We start from the raw sequence: 18,828 nt of genomic DNA on the forward strand, positions 1-18,828 counted from the left end.
AGACCTTGGTGTCCAATTGATGTGAAAGGGGAAGATTTGGACCCTTGAAGGTAGTAGTGTCCAAGAAGTCAAGGGTGAGGGGATTGATGGTATGGGTGAGGGAAATAGAGTCCGAATGGGCGTTGAGGTGTTCCATGAATAGGGCGAAGTCATCCTGGGAATGGGGCCAGATACCCCAAATGTCGTCGAGGTAGCGGAAGTAAGACTTGGGCTTCAGGGGGAAACCCGCCAAAGCCCCCGCCTCCCACTCCGCCATGAAAAGAATTTTTTGCCCATGGCGACCCCCTTCACCTGTAGGTAGGTTTGCCCGTTAAAAGAAAACTCGTTAGTGAGTAAAGCTATACTAAGAAGTTCAAGAATAAGATCGTCATGGCGATCTGGATGGGGGTGGGAGTCAAAGGCTTTCCGGACCGCTGCCAATCCCTGGGTCGCATCAATATTGGTGTATAAAGAGGCCACGTCTATGGAGAACAAGAGGTCCGTGGGGTCGAGGGACAGGGCTCTGACTTTGGCCAAAAAGTCATATGTGTCTTTAAGGTAGCTGGAGTGGAGAGTAGAGAGGGGGTTAAGAAACCCGTCTATATATTCCGAAATTCTATCCGTTTCACTCCCGCAGTCAGATACTATGGGTCTGCCTGCGGGAATGGAATGGGGGACTGGCCAGGAAGAGGGGTCTTTATGAATTTTGGGGAGGAAGTAAATGGTACGGGGTTGTGGTGGTGCATCACCCGAGAGGTAATTAAATTGTTTTCGGGTGATGAAATTTTGGTTGGAGAGGGTTTTCAAGATGGAATTTAGTTTAGTGGCCGCTACGGGAAAGTTTGGCTCCGGGATTTTCTTTATAAAGTTGTCTCTCTCCCTCCGCCACATATTGAGCCCTGTCCATCACAACAACCACGGACCCCTTGTCTGCCGGTTTGATGACCAATTGTTGGTCCCTTTTCAAAGTATTTAGGGCCTGGACCTCTTCACGGGAGAGATTATGTGGTGCTGGGGTCGGGGGTGGGAGTGTCCAAATGGAACGGAGGTCCTTACGAATTAGTCTCCGTACGGGAGCGGGGATCTGGTCTTGTGTTGGTTCCCAGGTCGACTTGGCTGTGTATGGGGTGCGAGACCAGGAGTCAGCGGAGTCCTCCCCGAAGAAATCCGCCAGTCCAAGAGACCTATGGTAAGACCGGATCTCCTCGAGGAGGACTCCGCGATCCGGCCTCGGGGCAGTGTTGAGGGTGGGGATAAAGGAGAGGCCTCGGCTCAGGAGGGTAATTTGGGCTGGGGACAGGACGCTATACTGTGAGAGGTTTAGGACCTCGCCCCTCCCCTGCCCTGGAGCAGAGAGGGGCCCTGGCAGTTTAAAGCCACTCTCCACGAGGTGAGGATGGTCAGGGCCGTGTTCTGGGTCCAATGGATCTGGTCTCCCCGTGTAGCGAAACTGGAGGTCGGTACGGCCGGAATGTGTTGTCCGTCCCCGATGAACCGGTTCAGGAGATCTAGGCGAGCTTGTTCCAGCTCTGGGAGTCCAAGGGAGTAGGGGATTTTGGGTATATAAATGCTGGCGTTGGGGAACTTGGTGGCGGCCTGTGTCCGAAGGTTCTGGACATATTTGCCCAGCGTGTCAGCCGTGCCCCTGGACCGGTTGTTAAGGCCGAAGGATAACACAACCGTGCGGACCCACGGAAGTGGCTCTGGGATGCCCTGTAGGATGGCCAGGGCATGGGTCAACTGGGCCCCCGGGTAGCTGTCGACCTGTATGTTGTGGTCCGGGATTTTGGGTAGTGTTTTATTATTTGAGTCCCCCATGAAAATAATGGGTCGGGAGGGCACCAGAGACCAAGACGCCTTGTTATTATTATGGTGGTGTACCGTCTGTAACGGTGGGCCTGGTGTGTGTGGGAGGGGCTTTGGGGGGCCACCAGTGGATGTTGGTGTTAGTACTCCAGGGATAGCCCTTCTGGGGAGAAGTCGGGGCGATGTTGGGACCGCGGGAGTTCTCTCCCCGGGGGAGACAGTAAGCTGCACGTCTCCTGTTGGAACCACACTGGCGGCGCCAGAAGCCCCCAGGTGGTCCTGGGTAGTGGGCAGGGGACAGCCATTGTTAGGGGTTTTGGAGGGGCGGGACCCCGTGGGGTGGGTATATGGGTGTGGCCGTTTGGGGCGAGGAGGAAGGAGGTGGGACTTGGAGGTGGAGGCACCGGGGTCTGTGGCCTGGACTGTGCGGGTGGGTCCCACCGACTCCCTTGTGTCCCGGCTGGTGGACGGGCGAGAGTCTTTGTAGATGGGAGGGGAACGTGTAATCTTGGGGGTCCCTAATGGGGGTTTGGAGGAACCCTGTTGTGGGCGTGGCAAAATGGAGGGGATTTGAGATCCGGGTAGTATCACCTCTACCGTAGAGGAGAGACCAGTTGAGGTTCTGGGGAGCCCCTGGTGTGGGTGTGTTAGGCCCGGGGGAGGGGGGAGAAGAGGCGCGGGTGTTATGGCCTCCGGGATAATCCGGCACCCCAGTTGGGGTAGAAGTGCCTCCACCTTTTCTCTGACCTCTAGATTGAGGCCGTCCAATAGGGAGTAGTCTGCCTTCGAGCAGATACTACTCCAGGTGGCGGAGGGAATATTATGCTGGGATTCCCTGAGAGCCCGTGAGGTACCCTCTATGCGTTCCTCCAGGAGTCTACATTTTCAATTCAATTTCATTGAAATTGAATTCATTTACAATTGAAAAATAAAATTTGTGCCTCATGGAGGACGTCCTAACACATTATCTGAACCATGATTTTGTTGAAAAAGTCATGTGACCAAAAAGTTATTCAATTTCTTAGATTTCAAAAATTTTTAGAGAGTAGACTTTGAGGAAAAATTTCAAAATAAAAGGTGTGCATCATGTAGGACTTCCTAACAAATTATCTGAACCATGATTTTTTTGAAAAAGTCATGTGACCAAAAAGTTATTCAATTTCTTAGATTTCAAAAAATCGTCAAAAATACACTTTGAGGGAAAATTTCAAAATAAAATTTGTGCCTCATGGAGGACGTACTAACACATTATCTGAACCATGATTTTGTTGAAAAAGTCATGTGACCAAAAAGTTATTCAATTTCTTAGATTTCAAAATTTTTTAGAGAGTAGACTTTGAGGAAAAATTTCAAAATAAAAGGTGTGCATCATGTAGGACTTCCTAACAAATTATCTGAACCATGATTTTGTTGAAAAAGTCATGTGACCAAAAAGTTATTCAATTTCTTAGATTTCAAAAAATCGTCAAAAATACACTTTGAGGGAAAATTTCAAAATAAAATTTGTGCCTCATGGAGGACGTACTAACACATTATCTGAACCATGATTTTGTTGAAAAAGTCATGTGACCAAAAAGTTATTCAATTTCATAGATTTCAATTTTTTTTAGAGAGTAGACTTTGAGGAAAAATTTCAAAATAAAAGGTGTGCATCATGTAGGACTTCCTAACAAATTATCTGAACCATGATTTTGTTGAAAAAGTCATGTGACCAAAAAGTTATTCAATTTCTTAGATTTCAAAAAATCGTCAAAAATACACTTTGAGGGAAAATTTCAAAATAAAATTTGTGCCTCATGGAGGACGTCCTAACACATTATCTGAACCATGATTTTGTTGAAAAAGTCATGTGACCAAAAAGTTATTCAATTTCTTAGATTTCAAAAAATTTTAGAGAGTAGACTTTGAGGAAAAATTTCAAAATAAAAGGTGTGCATCATGTAGGACTTCCTAACAAATTATCTGAACCATGATTTTGTTGAAAAAGTCATGTGACCAAAAGGTCACTCAATTTCTTAGATTTCAAAAAATCGTCAAAAATACACTTTGAGGGAAAATTTCAAAATAAAATTTGTGCCTTATGGAGGACGTCCTAACACATTATCTGAACCATGATTTTGTTGAAAAAGTCATGTGACCAAAAAGTTATTCAATTTCTTAGATTTCAATTTTTTTTAGAGAATAGACTGAGGAAAAATTTCAAAATAAAAGGTGTGCGTCATGTAGGACTTCCTAACAAATTATCTGAACCATGATTTTGTTGAAAAAGTCATGTGACCAAAAGGTTATTCAATTTCTTAGATTTCAAAAAATCGTCAAAAATACACTTTGAGGGAAAATTTCAAAATAAAATTTGTGCATTGTGTAGGAATGTCCAATGGACCTTGTGATGTATTTTGGTGTGTCCAGGTATTTTTTTCTAGGAGATATTGCATTTTTTTTTAAATGCAATCTGTAATTTGTGGACGGTCCCTAAAAATGTCGAATATCCATCTGGGTGAATATCCAACAAATGCAGGATGACGATTTTTTGTCACAGATGTGCTTTTTAAGCGACATCTTTCATCATTTGAATGAACTTAATCTGACACTGCAGGGGAGAAATAAAACAGTGGTTGATGTTGTTGAAAGTCTAACTGCATTTCAAAAGAAAATTGTCATTTTCTCATCTGATCTCACTAACCGAATGCTGCACTTTCCCACACTTTGTGACTTTATCAAGTCATCAGCCAGTGCCACAGTCACTGAAATAATGTCAGATTTCATGGATAAATTGAGGCATAACTTTGCAGCACGATTTGATGACTTTAAAATGCCCAAAGAGCTGCTGCATTTTGTGGGCAACCCTTTTGCCAATGCAGATGATATGTCCACAAAGGGACAAGAGATCGTTGCATCACTTGATATTGATGAAGCTTCCTTGCAACTAGAAATAATTGACATGCAAGAATCCTCTGCTCTGAAGCAGGCACATGAGAAGGAGGGATTCACAACATTTTGGGCAAAGAGTGTTCATGTGAACAAATTCCCCAACACAAAAAAAGCTGGCCATATTTGTGTTAACTATGTTCGGATCAACATACACCTGTGAATCCAGCTTCTCTCACATGAACGCCATTAAAACAAGCAACCGTTCCTCCTTGACAAACGAGCGTTTGCATCACTGTTTGCGAGTAGCACTCACTTCATATGAGCCCTCCTTCTCTGCCATTGCCAATTCAAAGAAGTGCAATCTCTCTCATTAGTAGCCTGTCTACCCCTTCCCAATGTGTGATAGACAAAGAAAGAGTTGAAGATATAGTTGTCAAATTTGGACAGTCGTTTTATTTTTTTCTTCTTTTTATTAAATGTCTTAGCTCAGGTGAGATGCTGTTGTTTGCCTCACAATGTGTTATCAAAGGTGTTGTAAATGAAGTGAGATGCTGTCCTTTAATCTTTACCTCACTAGATGCACTGTAAAAGTGTTAATGTATCAATGTGTTGTACATTAAGTGAGATGCTGTTCTTTACCTCACTAGATGCACTGTAAAAGTGTTAATTTATCAAATGTGTTGTAAATTAAGTGAGATGCTGTTCTTTACCTCACTAGATGCACCTTAAAAGTGTTATTTGACCAAAATGTGTGTTGTAGCTTAAGTGAGCTGCTGTTGTTTACCAGTTACCACCACCATGTGTGTGGAGATGTTGCACATGATGCACTTATATGCATTTTTTTCCACAGATGTTTTATTTTTTATTCAAATGGTTTTGAGGAGATGTTGTTTAATGTTGCTTGTTTTAAACAAGAAAGCATGTCTACAGTTGCACTTTTACATGAAAAGTATACTACTTTTGCTTTGTAGCTAAATAAAAGTTGAAAATGTGGCAGCGCGTTGTGTCAACTAAGTGTACTGTATAAGCCGGAGATTGATGGCTCGGGGGGGGTCCGGCCCCTGGCCCCTTGGGTTTCTGACTATGTGGCCCCCTGAACAATTAAGTTGAATAGCCCTGCCCTAGAGGCCCTGCCCTGCATTTTTCACATCAGCCTTTTATAGCGCCACCTTTGGGCCGACTTATGTAAAACACATTTTTGGATATTACTCCTTGAGATTTTATCCAAAAATCACGCAAATCGGTACACAGTATCTCTATAGTCATGTGATCAAGTACGATCCGTCTGATATTTCATATTCCATCCTGATTGGCTAATATTAGCTTCCAAAGTTTGCAGGATTGCTCCGTTTTTGAACAAAATGCCTCAAATCATCAACCATGCTTGCGATTACCGTGAAATTTGCCACACATATTCCCACTAGGTCAAGGAACAAATGCTACCTTTTTCACATTGGCTTGTTATAGCGCCACCAGCAGGTAGACTTTAGCAAAACATATTTTTGGAACAATGCTTCAAATCATGCATGCAGCGTCCGATTGCCATGAAAGATCTAAGGTGAAGAACACATGCCACCCTTTTTACATTGGCCTATAATACAGTAGCACCACCAGGACGCACGGCCTGGTGGAGACCTGTGCTCGGAAGAGCACTGCTTCTAGTTATTATTATTATTGTCTCCACCAGCCGAAGGCATGAGGGAGAGTATGTTTTCCCCTCCGTCTGTCCGTCCGTCCGTCCGTGCGTCCGTGCGTGTGTCCTCGCAGTTTGTGTGCACCTAATCTCAGTCGCCGTTGGCCCGGTCGCTGCCAAAGTGAGCACACACATTCCCTGGATGCCAATCTAGAACCTCTGCCCTAAATTTTTCAAATGGGCCTTTTCTAGCGCCACCTAGTGGCCGATGTTCCCAAAACACATTTCTGTGCACTACTCTTACAGATTTTGTCCAAAAATCCTACAAATCGGTAGGCAGTATCTCGACAGTCATGTGATCGACACGGATCTGTCCGATTTTGCATATTCCATCCTGATTGGCTAAGATTGGCTTCCAAAGTTTGTAGGATTGAGCCGTTTTGAACAAAATGCCTCAAATCACAAACGCAAAGTGCAATTATCATGAAATCGCGCACACACGTTCCCACTAGGCAGAGGAAGAAATGCCACTTAAACGTTTTTAAATCAGCCTCATGGTGGCGCTATAACAGGCCGATTTGTGGTTTTACCTATAACTTCACCGATCAGTTTCAAACTTTGTAAGCGCACTCCCTAGAGGCTAAGGATAAACCTTTGCCCTGCATTTTTCACATCAGCCTTTTATAGCGCCACCTTTGGGCCGACTTATGTAAAACACATTTTTGGATATTACTCCTTGAGATTTTATCCAAAAATCACGCAAATCGGTACACAGTATCTCTATAGTCATGTGATCAAGTCTGATCCGTTTGATATTTCATATTCCATCCTGATTGGCTAATATTAGCTTCTAAAGTTTGCAGGATTGCTCCGTTTTTGAACAAAATGCCTCAAATCATCAACGCAGCTTGCGATTACCGTGAAATTTGCCACACATATTCCCACTAGGTCGAGGAACAAATGCTACCTTTTTCACATTGGCCTGTTATAGCGCCACCAGCAGGTAGACTTTAGCAAAACACATTTTTGGAACACAATGCTTCAAATCATGCATGCAGCGTTCGATTGCCATGAAAGATCTAAGGTGAAGAACATATGCCACCCTTTTTACATTGGCCTATTATACAGTAGCACCACCAGGACGCACGGCCTGGTGGAGACCTGTGCTCGGAAGAGCACTGCTTCTAGTTATTATTATTATTAGATTACCTTATGTTATTCACAAGGTAATCTAACAGTGCTAAGGCTAAATTTAGCAATGCCGCCTCTCCCGCTTAGCAGAGAGTGTGGTGTGGCAGAGGAGCTCTCTGCGAACACGTGCGTGTGTCAAAAGTGCCGACACGAAGAGCCGGCTGCTCTCCAGCGCCTACTAGAGTCAGAAAACTGCGCCATTTTCGTCCTTTTTTAGCACCTGGACGCACTGGTAGGCCAGCAAAGTTTGCAATGCCCCCTCACCCGCTTAGCGGAGAGTGTGGTGTGGTAGAGGAGGTCTCCCCGAACGTGTGCGTGTGTCAAAAGTGCTGACACGAAGAGCTGTCTGTTCTCCAGTGTCCAATTTGTAAAGGCTATGCACTCCAGTGAACAGCATTTAAATCTATTTAGATATCATATTTTTTGTTATTAAAACTTTTTACACATAAACATATTTTTTGTTATATGGCTTTGTTCAAATGCCTAATTTATATTTTTAATGAGCATATAATTTGCAAATTCAACGTTTTTCAATGGCATTAATTACGAGAATTTGACTTTGAATTTATTAGACGGTTGCATAGAAAAAAGTAGGCTACAGTTTCATGACAGTACAAATCACTGGTACAAGGTAAATTAAAAGGAGATCCTAGTAAGAAATTCAGCAAAGTCGAGAACTTCACAATTAAAGTATAGGTTTAGGTGACACTGGGATAACAAGAAAAAAAAAACACATCTGCTACACGGGTTGCATCCTGGAGGCTAACCTATCCAGTGAAAAAATTACTACTAGGTAATCAATAAAGTCAACCAACAAAATCGTTTCTTGCATAGGGTTGCCCGCTGATCAATATTAAATCACGATAAAGACCCTACCCACTAAGCACGCCGTCTAAAAGTGGTCTAATAGTGGTATAGATTTGAAAGTTTTTTAGTTGTCTAAACTTAGACTAGACGACTAATAGACTTCTAATAGTCGTCTAAATATAGACCGTCTACATTTAGACGACTATTAGAAGTCTATTAGTCGTCTAGTCTAAGTTTAGACAACTAAAAAACTTTCAAATCTATACCACTATTAGACCACTTTTAGACGGCGTGCTTAGTGGGTAGGAGGTGCTCTTATTGGGCCCCTCATCGATTACGGAATTTTCGTTTGGTATCATGATGCCCCAGTTGCCTTAAAGTTAAAGCTCCAAACAGCCCAGAACAAACTGATTAGGGTCATGCTTGGTCTTCTTCCTCGGGCCCACCTCACCGATCATCACCACGAAAGCGTGGGGTGGCTCAAAGTAGCTGACAGAGTACAGCATCTTGCAATGGGTCTGGTGCACAAGATACACTACACGTCCAAGATATCCATGTACCTGACAAACTATTCCTAAAGGTCAAGGATGTCCACGATCATAACACCAGAAGCAGCTCCACTAATCATGTTCAACCTAGATTTAACACTATCCACGAGTTTCCAACGCCCCAAAGTGCATTGCGCAGACGCTGTACCGAGCTTCCGGCGCCGCAGCCGAGTGTGATTTACAAGCTCACAACAGGCTGCATCTGCGACGCGACGTGAGCTTGTATGTCTGCTGTTAAACCGGAAGTGTGGTGCAAAGAGGTCCAAATAATCTCCAGTAAACTCCCACGGAAACAGGTGGATAAAAGGCTCTAATTTGTTCTCCAGCTATACCACCGAAATGTGGAACACCCTCCCACAAGCCTTAAAGGAGTGCAAATCCCTAGCCTCCTTCAAAATTGGTATGAAAAGTCACCTTCAGGCGGCTCCTACTCGAGACTTGTAAATAGACTAAGCCCCCATGTTTCCTTGTCACCTTTTTCTGCTTTTGTAATTGATGTTATCCTATGTAAAGTACTATGTTCTATCAGTCTGTCTTTCAATGTTATATGAGATAAAGTAGTTCTTGTGTAAACTAGCCCTTACCCGATATGAGCTCCAAAATGATGTGCAGTGTGTGGGTTATGGGATGTGCACTGTGCATACAGTATATGAGGGATGGAAAGTAACTTTTAACTGGTGCTTGCATGATAATATGTAGGAGCATCAATGTAAGAAATACCCGTTTTGTTTAATGGCTACCCCCCCCACCCCCCCTCCCCCAGCCCGCCCGCCCACCCGCCTGCGCACACACCCGCCTGCCTGCACACACACACACACACACACACACACACACACACACACACACACACACACACACACACACACACACACACAGAGAGAGCTGGTTAAACATGTTGCCTCATGCTAGATGCAGAATAGATGTGCCTCATGCTAGATGCAGAATAGATAGTAGATACACCATAAAAATGCTAATATACAGTATATGATTTGTGAAAGTGACAAATGGGCTTCACAGTTATGTTAGGTGTGTTCATATGCTAATGGTGATGCGATTTCAGATCAATTGCTCCAGCCACTGAGGAGAAACGCTGTTTCAGACAGACAGACAGACAGACAGACAGACAGACAGACAGACAGACAGACACTCACTCACTCACTCACTCACTCACTCACTCACTCAGACATTCGCAAAATTATAGTATAGATAAGCTGTAATGATGCTTGATTCAGTGAAGCTGTGCAAAGTACACATGTAGTTTTTGTTTGTTTGTTTGTTTGTTACCTTTGCGCGTCATCTGAAGCTCTTGATTCAGTTTTGGAGTGGGTTTAAGAAACGACACCTACAGTGACCTCGGGCATAGCTTACAACAAACTATGCCAACTGAATTGTGTTATGCAGTTATGGTGTATGCACTATGCAGTACGTTTAAATGCTAACCTGCCGACGCTGGTGAATGCTAAGCTGGTGAATGTTAACCTGGTGAATGCTAGTATGCCTAAACCGAAACCAAACATTAAAACTAACCTCAGTAAAACTATGCCTAAACCTAACCCTAACCATAACCCTTAGTTGAACTAATGAAAAGTAGAAATAACATAGATTTTACCGTATGGGGTACGTTTATCTGTCACTTGTTGTTGCTGTATGCCAACTACATTGTGTTATGGTGTATGTGTTATGTTTATTTGTCACTTGTTGCGGTATGCTAACTATATTATGTTATGGTGTAGGTGCTGGGCTCAGGGCTACTCATGTCTACGTCCGCTACAACCCTGAGGATACAGCCATGATGGAGGCGGAGGTGGGCATTGAACGGTCATGCTGACGCCCTGCAGCAAGCGTCTCCTCCTGATATGGTATGGAACATCTATTCTTGTAAATTGTTCTAATCTGATCAATCAGATCATCTCTTTGCGTATAGCCAAGGTGTCAATGTAGGGATACTGGACATCTGGGAAGCTTGATGTAAAATTATCTCTTTGTCCAAAGAGATATACATGTAGATATAAAGAGAAATATTTAAAGGATATGCTGCTTAAACGCAGGACTAATGAGATGTCAGACTTATGGACAGTCCCCAATACATGACGCACCTGCACAAAAAGACGTTCTTAAGCAACGGTTTGTGTTGTGGGCCACGTCAGACCTCTCTGAGCTCTGTCAGCCTATAAAAGGTTCTGTAGGGTGCACACGATTGTAATAACAACCTTTTTTTGGACGAATAAGAAGGAGAGCTGGAGTTCCTGAGCAAAAGATAGTCGCAAATACCTGCTTAAACAAGACCCATTGGCTAAGCGCTACTAACTAAATCATACAGACATGCGTGAATGTATCTCCATCCACGTAGGGCAGGCCGGTGTCCAGATTGGCAATGCCTGCTGGGAGCTCTATTGTCTGGAGCATGGTCTCCAGCCCAATGGACAAATGCCCTGTGACAAGACCATTGGAGGCGCGGATGACTCTTTCAACACATTCTTTTATGAGACCGGGGCTGGAAAGCACGTCCCCAGAGCCGTCTTCCTCGACCTGGAGCCCACAGTCATTGATGAGGTGCGCAACGGGACCTACAGAGAGTTGTTCCACCCGGAGCAACTGATCACCGGCAAAGAGGATGCTGCCAACAACTACGCCCGTGGACACTACACCGTCGGCAAGGAGATCATCGAGCAGGTGTCGGACAGGATCCGCAAGCTGGCCGATCAGGCTACCGGTCTGCAGGGTTTCCTGATTTTCCGTAGCTTCGGAGGTGGAACCGGCTCAGGGTTCACCTCCCTCCTGATGGAGCGCCTGTCTGTTGACTACGGCAAGAAGTCCAAGCTGGAGTTCTCCATCTACCCAGCGCCCCAGGTGTCCACTGCTGTGGTGGAGCCTTACAACTCTGTCCTGACCACCCACACCACGCTGGAGCACTCCGACTGTACCTTCATGTTGGATAATGAGGCCATCTATGACATCTGCCGCAGGAACCTCGATATTGAGAATCCTACCTACACCAACCTCAACAGGCTCATTGGCCAGGTCGTGTCGTCCATCACAGCCTCCCTTCGTTTCGACGGCTCTCTCAATGTTGACCTGACAGAGTTCCAGACCAACTTGGTGCCGTATCCCCGTATCCATTTCCCCATGGTCTCCTATGCCCCTGTTATCTCTGCCGAGAAGGCTTATCACGAGCAGCTCACGGTGGCCGAGATCACAAATGCCTGCTTTGAGCCAATCAACCAGATGGTGAAGTGCGACCCTCGCCACGGCAAGTACATGGCCTGCTGCCTCCTGTACCGCGGCGACGTGGTGCCCAAAGATGTCAACGCGGCCATCGGCACCATCAAGGGGAACCGCAAAATCCTGTTTGTCGACTGGTGCCCGACTGGGTTCAAGGTTGGCATCAACTACCAGCCACCCACCGTGGTGCCTGGCGGAGATCTGGCCAAGGTCCAGAGGGCCGTGTGCATGTTGAGCAACACCACTGCTATCGCTGAGGCCTGGGCTCGGCTCGACCACAAGTTTGACCTGATGTACGCAAAGCGTGCTTTCGTCCACTGGTACGTAGGCGAGGGTATGGAGGAGGGAGAGTTCTCGGAGGCCAGAGAGGACATGGCAGCCCTGGAGAAGGACTTCGAGGAGGTTGGACTTGACTCCATTGAGGCTGAGGGGGAGGGGGAGGACGAAGCAGATGAGTATTAAATAGCTGCAAGATTTGGTTTTGTCTTATTGATCAATCATTTTGGTCACTCTTTATGTCTCTGCGGATTTTACAAATATTTAACAAATTAAGCCCTATCTTATACTTTCAGTAGGTTGGTTGTTTTCACTATTGTCTAAAAGTTTAGCATATAATGACACCCAAAGGATATAACTAATAACCAGGGTTAGCCAATGAAAAGTATTAGCACTTGTGATAAGAATCTTCCTAACTATTATCAGATCTACTTGAGCTTTTTAATTTTTAAATTTCATCATTAATTATACCGCAATCAGTATTTTCATTTTTCTTTTAGATATTAATGTTCACAAAACAAAGCTTAATCATTGTTGGGTAAGAAACTGACATTTAAAATGACTAGTTAATGCTTTCAATAAATAACTAATAATACATTACTGTATTGTAAAAAGTTCAACTCGAATGGCATAATTGTAGCCATTATCACTGAAATGTAGTAGTACACACAACAGACTCAATTGTTGAATGGCGTCAACAGCATATCTTAAAATCACTCTGTTTAGTTCTGCCTGGCTTGCAGACCAGAGCAAACAGCGATAGAAGACTCAAGTCGGACGTTAATAAAACGTATAATCCTCTGACATTGTTAGCTATTTCAATAAAACAATTAGTAATTGTAACTTGTAACACGATAGTCCCAACATTGCACATAATGCACTTATTTTTTATATAACACAACATACCAATGCCCTTATTTTTTAACAGGATATCCACAACACATACTGTATGTATTTCCTTCTCTGCATGGGGATAGCTATCTGTGAGAGGCTTGTGTGTGTGCCTGGTGCTAAACTGGCAAACCACTGGACTGTATCTCTTTGGTCACTTTGATTTATTGTGCAGACTTGCCATTAGTAGTTTATTTTTTCACAAATGCTTTATACTTTTTTGGAATATTTAACTTTAATTCTATAATGGAAGTCAATGGGACTCAGGGTTGAAGCCCTGCCCAGATTCATACTTACATCATAGATGGGTCTACATGTGTCTGTTTTTGTTTGGTACAGGCCAAGGTTGTTACTGTAGTTCTGAATTTTTCATTAGCTTTTATTTGTATTTCATTTTTACTTGTTCAATTTCAGTTTTAATTGGGTTTCATTCAGCGTCAGCAGGCGACAGCAGCACATTCAGTGCAATCACTGCCAGAGAGACTGTCATTCGCAAGTGGGACTGTACAGCCACACTAAGAAATGTTCCCTCAGTACCACCTGATCTAATCAAGTGCGCTTGTGCCATTTTCTGAAAAGGCTTAGTTTAGTTTTAGTTACTTTTTACTATCTTTAGTCTTATTTATGGGGTATTTATCAGGAGCGAGATTCAGAAAGGTCAGAGAAAGAAACTGATCTAGCTAAGACATCGGAAGATACATTTCATATCGACCCACATTACTAGGCTTATGAAATACTGAAAACTAATGACATTTTATTTTAGTTAGTTTAAAGTAGATTTGTAAAGATGTTTTAGTTTCAGTTAACTAAAATGTATTTTATTTGTTTTATTTATTTTGTTAGTTTAATTAACTGATAACCTCTGCTGGGATAATCTCAAACCACTGGACCTATCAGTGTAGGGCAAGGTAGTACCGCCACACCGCCCCCTGCATGTTCTATATTTTTTTAATATTTCACTTTAACTTATAATAATAAGTCAATGGGGGTCAGATCAGGCTGAAACCTTGCTCAAAGTCTGAGTTGCACGAAGGCCTATACATCACTGACCACACTAACCACAGGATGTCCAAGACCTGCACCATTATTAGACCCTGTCTTGTGTTTTTATTTAGGGATCCCAGACACAGCACTCAAAAGTTCATGAATCAAAAGGGTTTATTTGTCATTACTTGTCAGGCACACGTAGTGAAATGCAAGTGTAAGGTCCGCAATACTCTGCTAACAGCAACATAAAAAACAATAATACATTACAAATTAATATAAACAGCAAAATAAAATCAATAATACAAATTAATATTTATAAACATATATTATAATAAGAAATTATAATAAAAAAGTGAAATATAGGAGCGGTTTGCACCACTCAAAAATAAACCCCATGAGGAATGTCTATATTCAGTATATCCTTGTATATATTTGTATACATGTATATAATTTGTATATAACATTTGTATATATCATGTACATTGTGAAATATTGTTTTGAGCAATCTGCTCAGGAATATTTTTATTTGATATTTTTATTTAGTTATTTCCTATTTTTTCCTACTGTTCATGACTATTTTGTTATCACGCCTCTGACAGCCGTCGGGGAGAGGGCGGTGCATGTCGGACCTCTCTGCTTTTCTGGCAGGAAACCCACGGTTATCTTGGTTTTCACCCGACGTTGAAGAAGAGGCCGTTTCTTTGACGCCACTGTGGCAGTTCTGCCTCCTCGCCATCATTAGTGATCAGGCCCATCATCACAGAACCGGACACTGGCGGACAGTGGTGTTGCAGCTGTTATTCTGGCTGGGGTTGGGATCCGGAAAACGAAGGAACCGGATCCAACATTTGGAACCGTTTCCGCCGGAACCGGCTTTCATCACACTGTCAGAGCTGGTGTGTGGACTTCACGTCTGCTATACAATTACAATACCAGTGGTTCTCAAAACTTTTTAATTTCAAGGACAACCATAACTCTGAGAGGATATACAGTCTCTAAGGGTCCCTAAGGGAACTGTTAAGGAATCGGACCGTTTTTAGGCCGGGGATCCCTTAGTTGAGAGAGATGAAGCAGGGACCCCCACAACTTTTTCATAGATTCCATTTCATCGTTTGACAGCAAAATCATCAGTGTGTATTGGATTCATGTCAATATGTGTTTTCAGATATTTAACCACTTGAACCGTCAATACTTGACCTTTCCCCACTAAACCAAAGCTCTTCGCCGAAAATAGCTGATCTACAAGCTCACAACGCCTCGCAGCGCGAGGTGTTGTGAGCTTGTAGATCTGCTATTTTTGGCTAAGGTTCTCCGAATATGGATGCTAGGGTTCAAGTGGTTATTATGAGAAAGGAGAAAAAAAGTTTCTATCACTCGAAGATTTGGCGGCCACCCTGTAGTAACTCTGAGGACCCCCTAGGGGACCGGGACCCCCTGTTGAACACCCCTGTCCTAAAGGATCCTAACCCTATTTCTGGTCACACGGTCATAGACGTATAGGGAGCGCAACAGAGGGCTCGGTACACGTCCCTGTGGGCCTCGCCGGGGACTCAGGGTGAGGATGCCCTCCCTCACTATCTGTGTGGTCTGGCAGTTAGAAAGCACACAATGCAAGGTTCAGAGCCCAGGTCATCCAGTTCAGGACTATGGTACTGGTTCTCAACTTCAGGTTCTGGGACCCCCAGAGGCACAAATGGCCTTTAACAGGTCTGGAACTCGGAGAGCGGAAATCCATGCCTCCTGCTTTTGTTTGTTCCTTGATGTTTTAACCCTGCTTCTGGTCAGAATGAGATAAATTAATTGTATTTTTTTATTTTTTTATTTTTTTGCTAAACTACAGTAGATGATCTAAAAGCTTGTAGACTAGCTATTTTCTCAATTTGTGATATGAAGAAGGGCTCAAGTTAAAATTCCTGTCTCTTTTTTTACAGATCAAGCCCTGTGTGAAGAGATCAAAGGTGACGAGTGCAGCTGAAGAAGTGCAAGGTGAGTTTCAGGTCCGTTCATCCTGCACCGGTGAGAGGTACCTTTCTTTTAACCCAACTCTACAAATGCCTTCTAAATGAATAGTTCTTACACTTACAAGATGTTTACAAAATGTTCAAATCTAGCAAATCTAGCAGAGGGTGCGCATGTATAGCTGCTATTTTTGCCAGACCCATGAAATGGGTAGGCCTACATAAGCAAATGTCGGTCTGTCCGGGTTTTCTATATAAAGGGTATATATGATGATGACATGATGATGACATGCCTACAAAAGGCATGATGTCATAAATGATGATGACAGACAGGGGGTCTGGCACAACCAGGTTGACCTGGTCTAGTTTGAATAGCCAATGCAAAGAATCTAAAATAACACATCTAATGCTTTCCCAGGCTCAATGGGTTAAAAAATTATTACGTTTCAAACACTGAAACAAAGTTTCAGTATGTTTGTTTATTGAAAGAAAACAACATTCCCACCTAATAACATTAAAGGTAGTGTAATGATATAGTTTGGTTTGGTTTTTTGTTAAAAATAGTTAAAGCACTTTATTAGCTCAGTCGGTAGAGCTCTCGCCTTTGGACCACAAGGTCATCATGGGTCCGATCCCAGGCACCGTCAACTTAGGGCTGTCACAATTATTACATAATCGTCTAATCGCAATTATTTGACATAATCGCGATTATTCTTTCATAATCGTTATAGTCGTGAATGTTGAAAAATGTTCACATATTTTCATACATTTTCAGAAATAGTGGAAATAGCAGATCTACAAGCTCACAACGTTAAGTAGTAAGTTGTCAAATATGTCAGTAATTTATTTGTGTATTTAGGTTATGTGTCATATGTGCCATGTGCAACTTCGAAACCTAAAAGCCAAACAGAAATGTAATTGTCAACGACAAAAACACAATTTAATCGTTAATCGCAATTATTTGAGTGACAATTAATCGTCATGTAAAATGTCATATCGTGACAGCCCTACGTCAACTCAGCGTATGAGTCGCACGGCTTGGGTGCGGCAAGTCGTGCGGCAAGTAGGTGTGGCGCTCCACCTCAGCAATCCATCTCCCAGGGGTCTAGTGCATTGTAAGTAACGGAGACAGACTCCTGCGAGTTACCGGCTGATACCAACAATAAGCCTCCCTGTCTCCCCCCTATAGTATTGTGTATGTGCCTGTCATTACATGTTTGATGAATTGAGCACACAGGACCCCAATGGAAATCCTTTTAGCAGACCTTGTATTGCACTGTACTTCCCTGTACCTGTCTCTGCAAACTCTTTATTCAATCAATCACACTGTACTTCCCTGTACCTGTCTCTGCAAACTCTTTATTCAATCAATCAACCAATCAATCAAATCTCCAGCTAAAGTATTAAGTTAATTTACCATCACAATCATTTTAACCACTTTATCCATTGTTGGCTATTCAAAAATAGCAGATCTACAAGCTTGTATACACATCTTTGAGTTTTCTGATGTCCCTGGCACAAAACATTTTCAGATCGGGGTCCGCGGCCAAATACATATCAATTTGGGGAAGGTGAAAGAAGCGTTGCTCTTCCTTCCTCACCATGTGACCGGCGGGGGCCGCTCTCCATTCCGACATGCTGCCATTCCGACATTGACTTCTAATTGAGTGGCGGCACCATAGAGGTTAGGTTTAGGTATAAGGTTAGTGTCGAATGGGGGGGATGTCGGAATGGCAGCATGTCGGAATGGGGGGAAGCACCTGTGACCGGCGCATGTCCTCATCCCAGGAGACCTCTGCACGTGCCCATCAAGAACTTAAAGTCACTGTGATGCCATCGATGTAAATCTCTCTTACTATGAACAATTCTCTCCGCCGCTTTGCGGACAATCTCCTTGTACTCGTCCTTGGTGATTTCCTTCTTTTGTCAGTATAGGATTTTATGGCGTTCTTCACTTCATTTACAGCTCTTTCTTGCAGCCTCCTGACTCCTGTAGTCCACAATTATCTCTTCGGTCTTGTTGAAGTTGAGAGAGAGACAGATTATTCTCCTGGCACCGTTTTGTCAGGTCCTCCTCTCTCCTGAGTCCTGTAGCCTGGTCATCGTCTTCCGTGATCAGGCCTATATCACTGTTGTGTGGTCAGCAAACTTGCAGCCGCCTCAACTCCTTCTGTCGTGCTACGGGTGACAACCCTCGTCGCGTATAATACGGGGATCGGCAACAGAGATGGCTGTGAGGGCAGGGATGTTTTTTTTATTATTATTATCTGTTGCATTAATGTGGAGTTTGACTTTACTTCAGTGGCATTGTGACCTCCTAGTCTGTTGTGACACCAGGAGGCCAGGGTTCATTCAGAGTTCAGTCAGAGTTCAGTCAGAGTTCAGTCAGGGTTCAGTTAGGGTTCAGTTAGGGTTCAGTCCCTTGCTGAGTCATACCAAAGACTATACAAAAGGTTCCCAAACCCTCCCTGTGTGGCACTCAGCATCAAAGGTTGGATTGGGGATACTGTAAGTCCCTGTGATACATACATACAGAATGTCCAGGACGACTCCAGGAGGATGTACTTGAATCATGCTACAGAAACAAGAGGTAGGCCCTTTGGGCCCACATGGCTTGGGAACTAGTTGAGGACCAAGGCTTTTAATAGGCCTTTTTTCT

General features: G+C 43.5%; 1 protein-coding gene across 1 annotated transcript; it reads left to right on the forward strand.

Annotated features, from left to right (window-relative positions):
* Positions 1 to 11,157: 11,157 nt before the first annotated feature.
* On the forward strand, positions 11,158 to 12,519 carry LOC308283986 (tubulin alpha-1A chain-like; the record flags this gene model as incomplete). Its single annotated transcript, XM_080724504.1, has 1 exon — positions 11,158 to 12,519. The coding sequence occupies one exon, from the start codon at positions 11,158 to 11,160 to the stop codon at positions 12,517 to 12,519; it is 1,362 nt and encodes a 453-aa protein (XP_080580630.1).
* Between the last annotated feature and the right edge of the window lie 6,309 nt (positions 12,520 to 18,828).

Source organism: Nannobrachium achirus (genome assembly GCF_963921795.1).
Source record: "Nannobrachium achirus genome assembly, chromosome: 4".
Classification (NCBI taxonomy): domain Eukaryota; kingdom Metazoa; phylum Chordata; class Actinopteri; order Myctophiformes; family Myctophidae; genus Nannobrachium; species Nannobrachium achirus.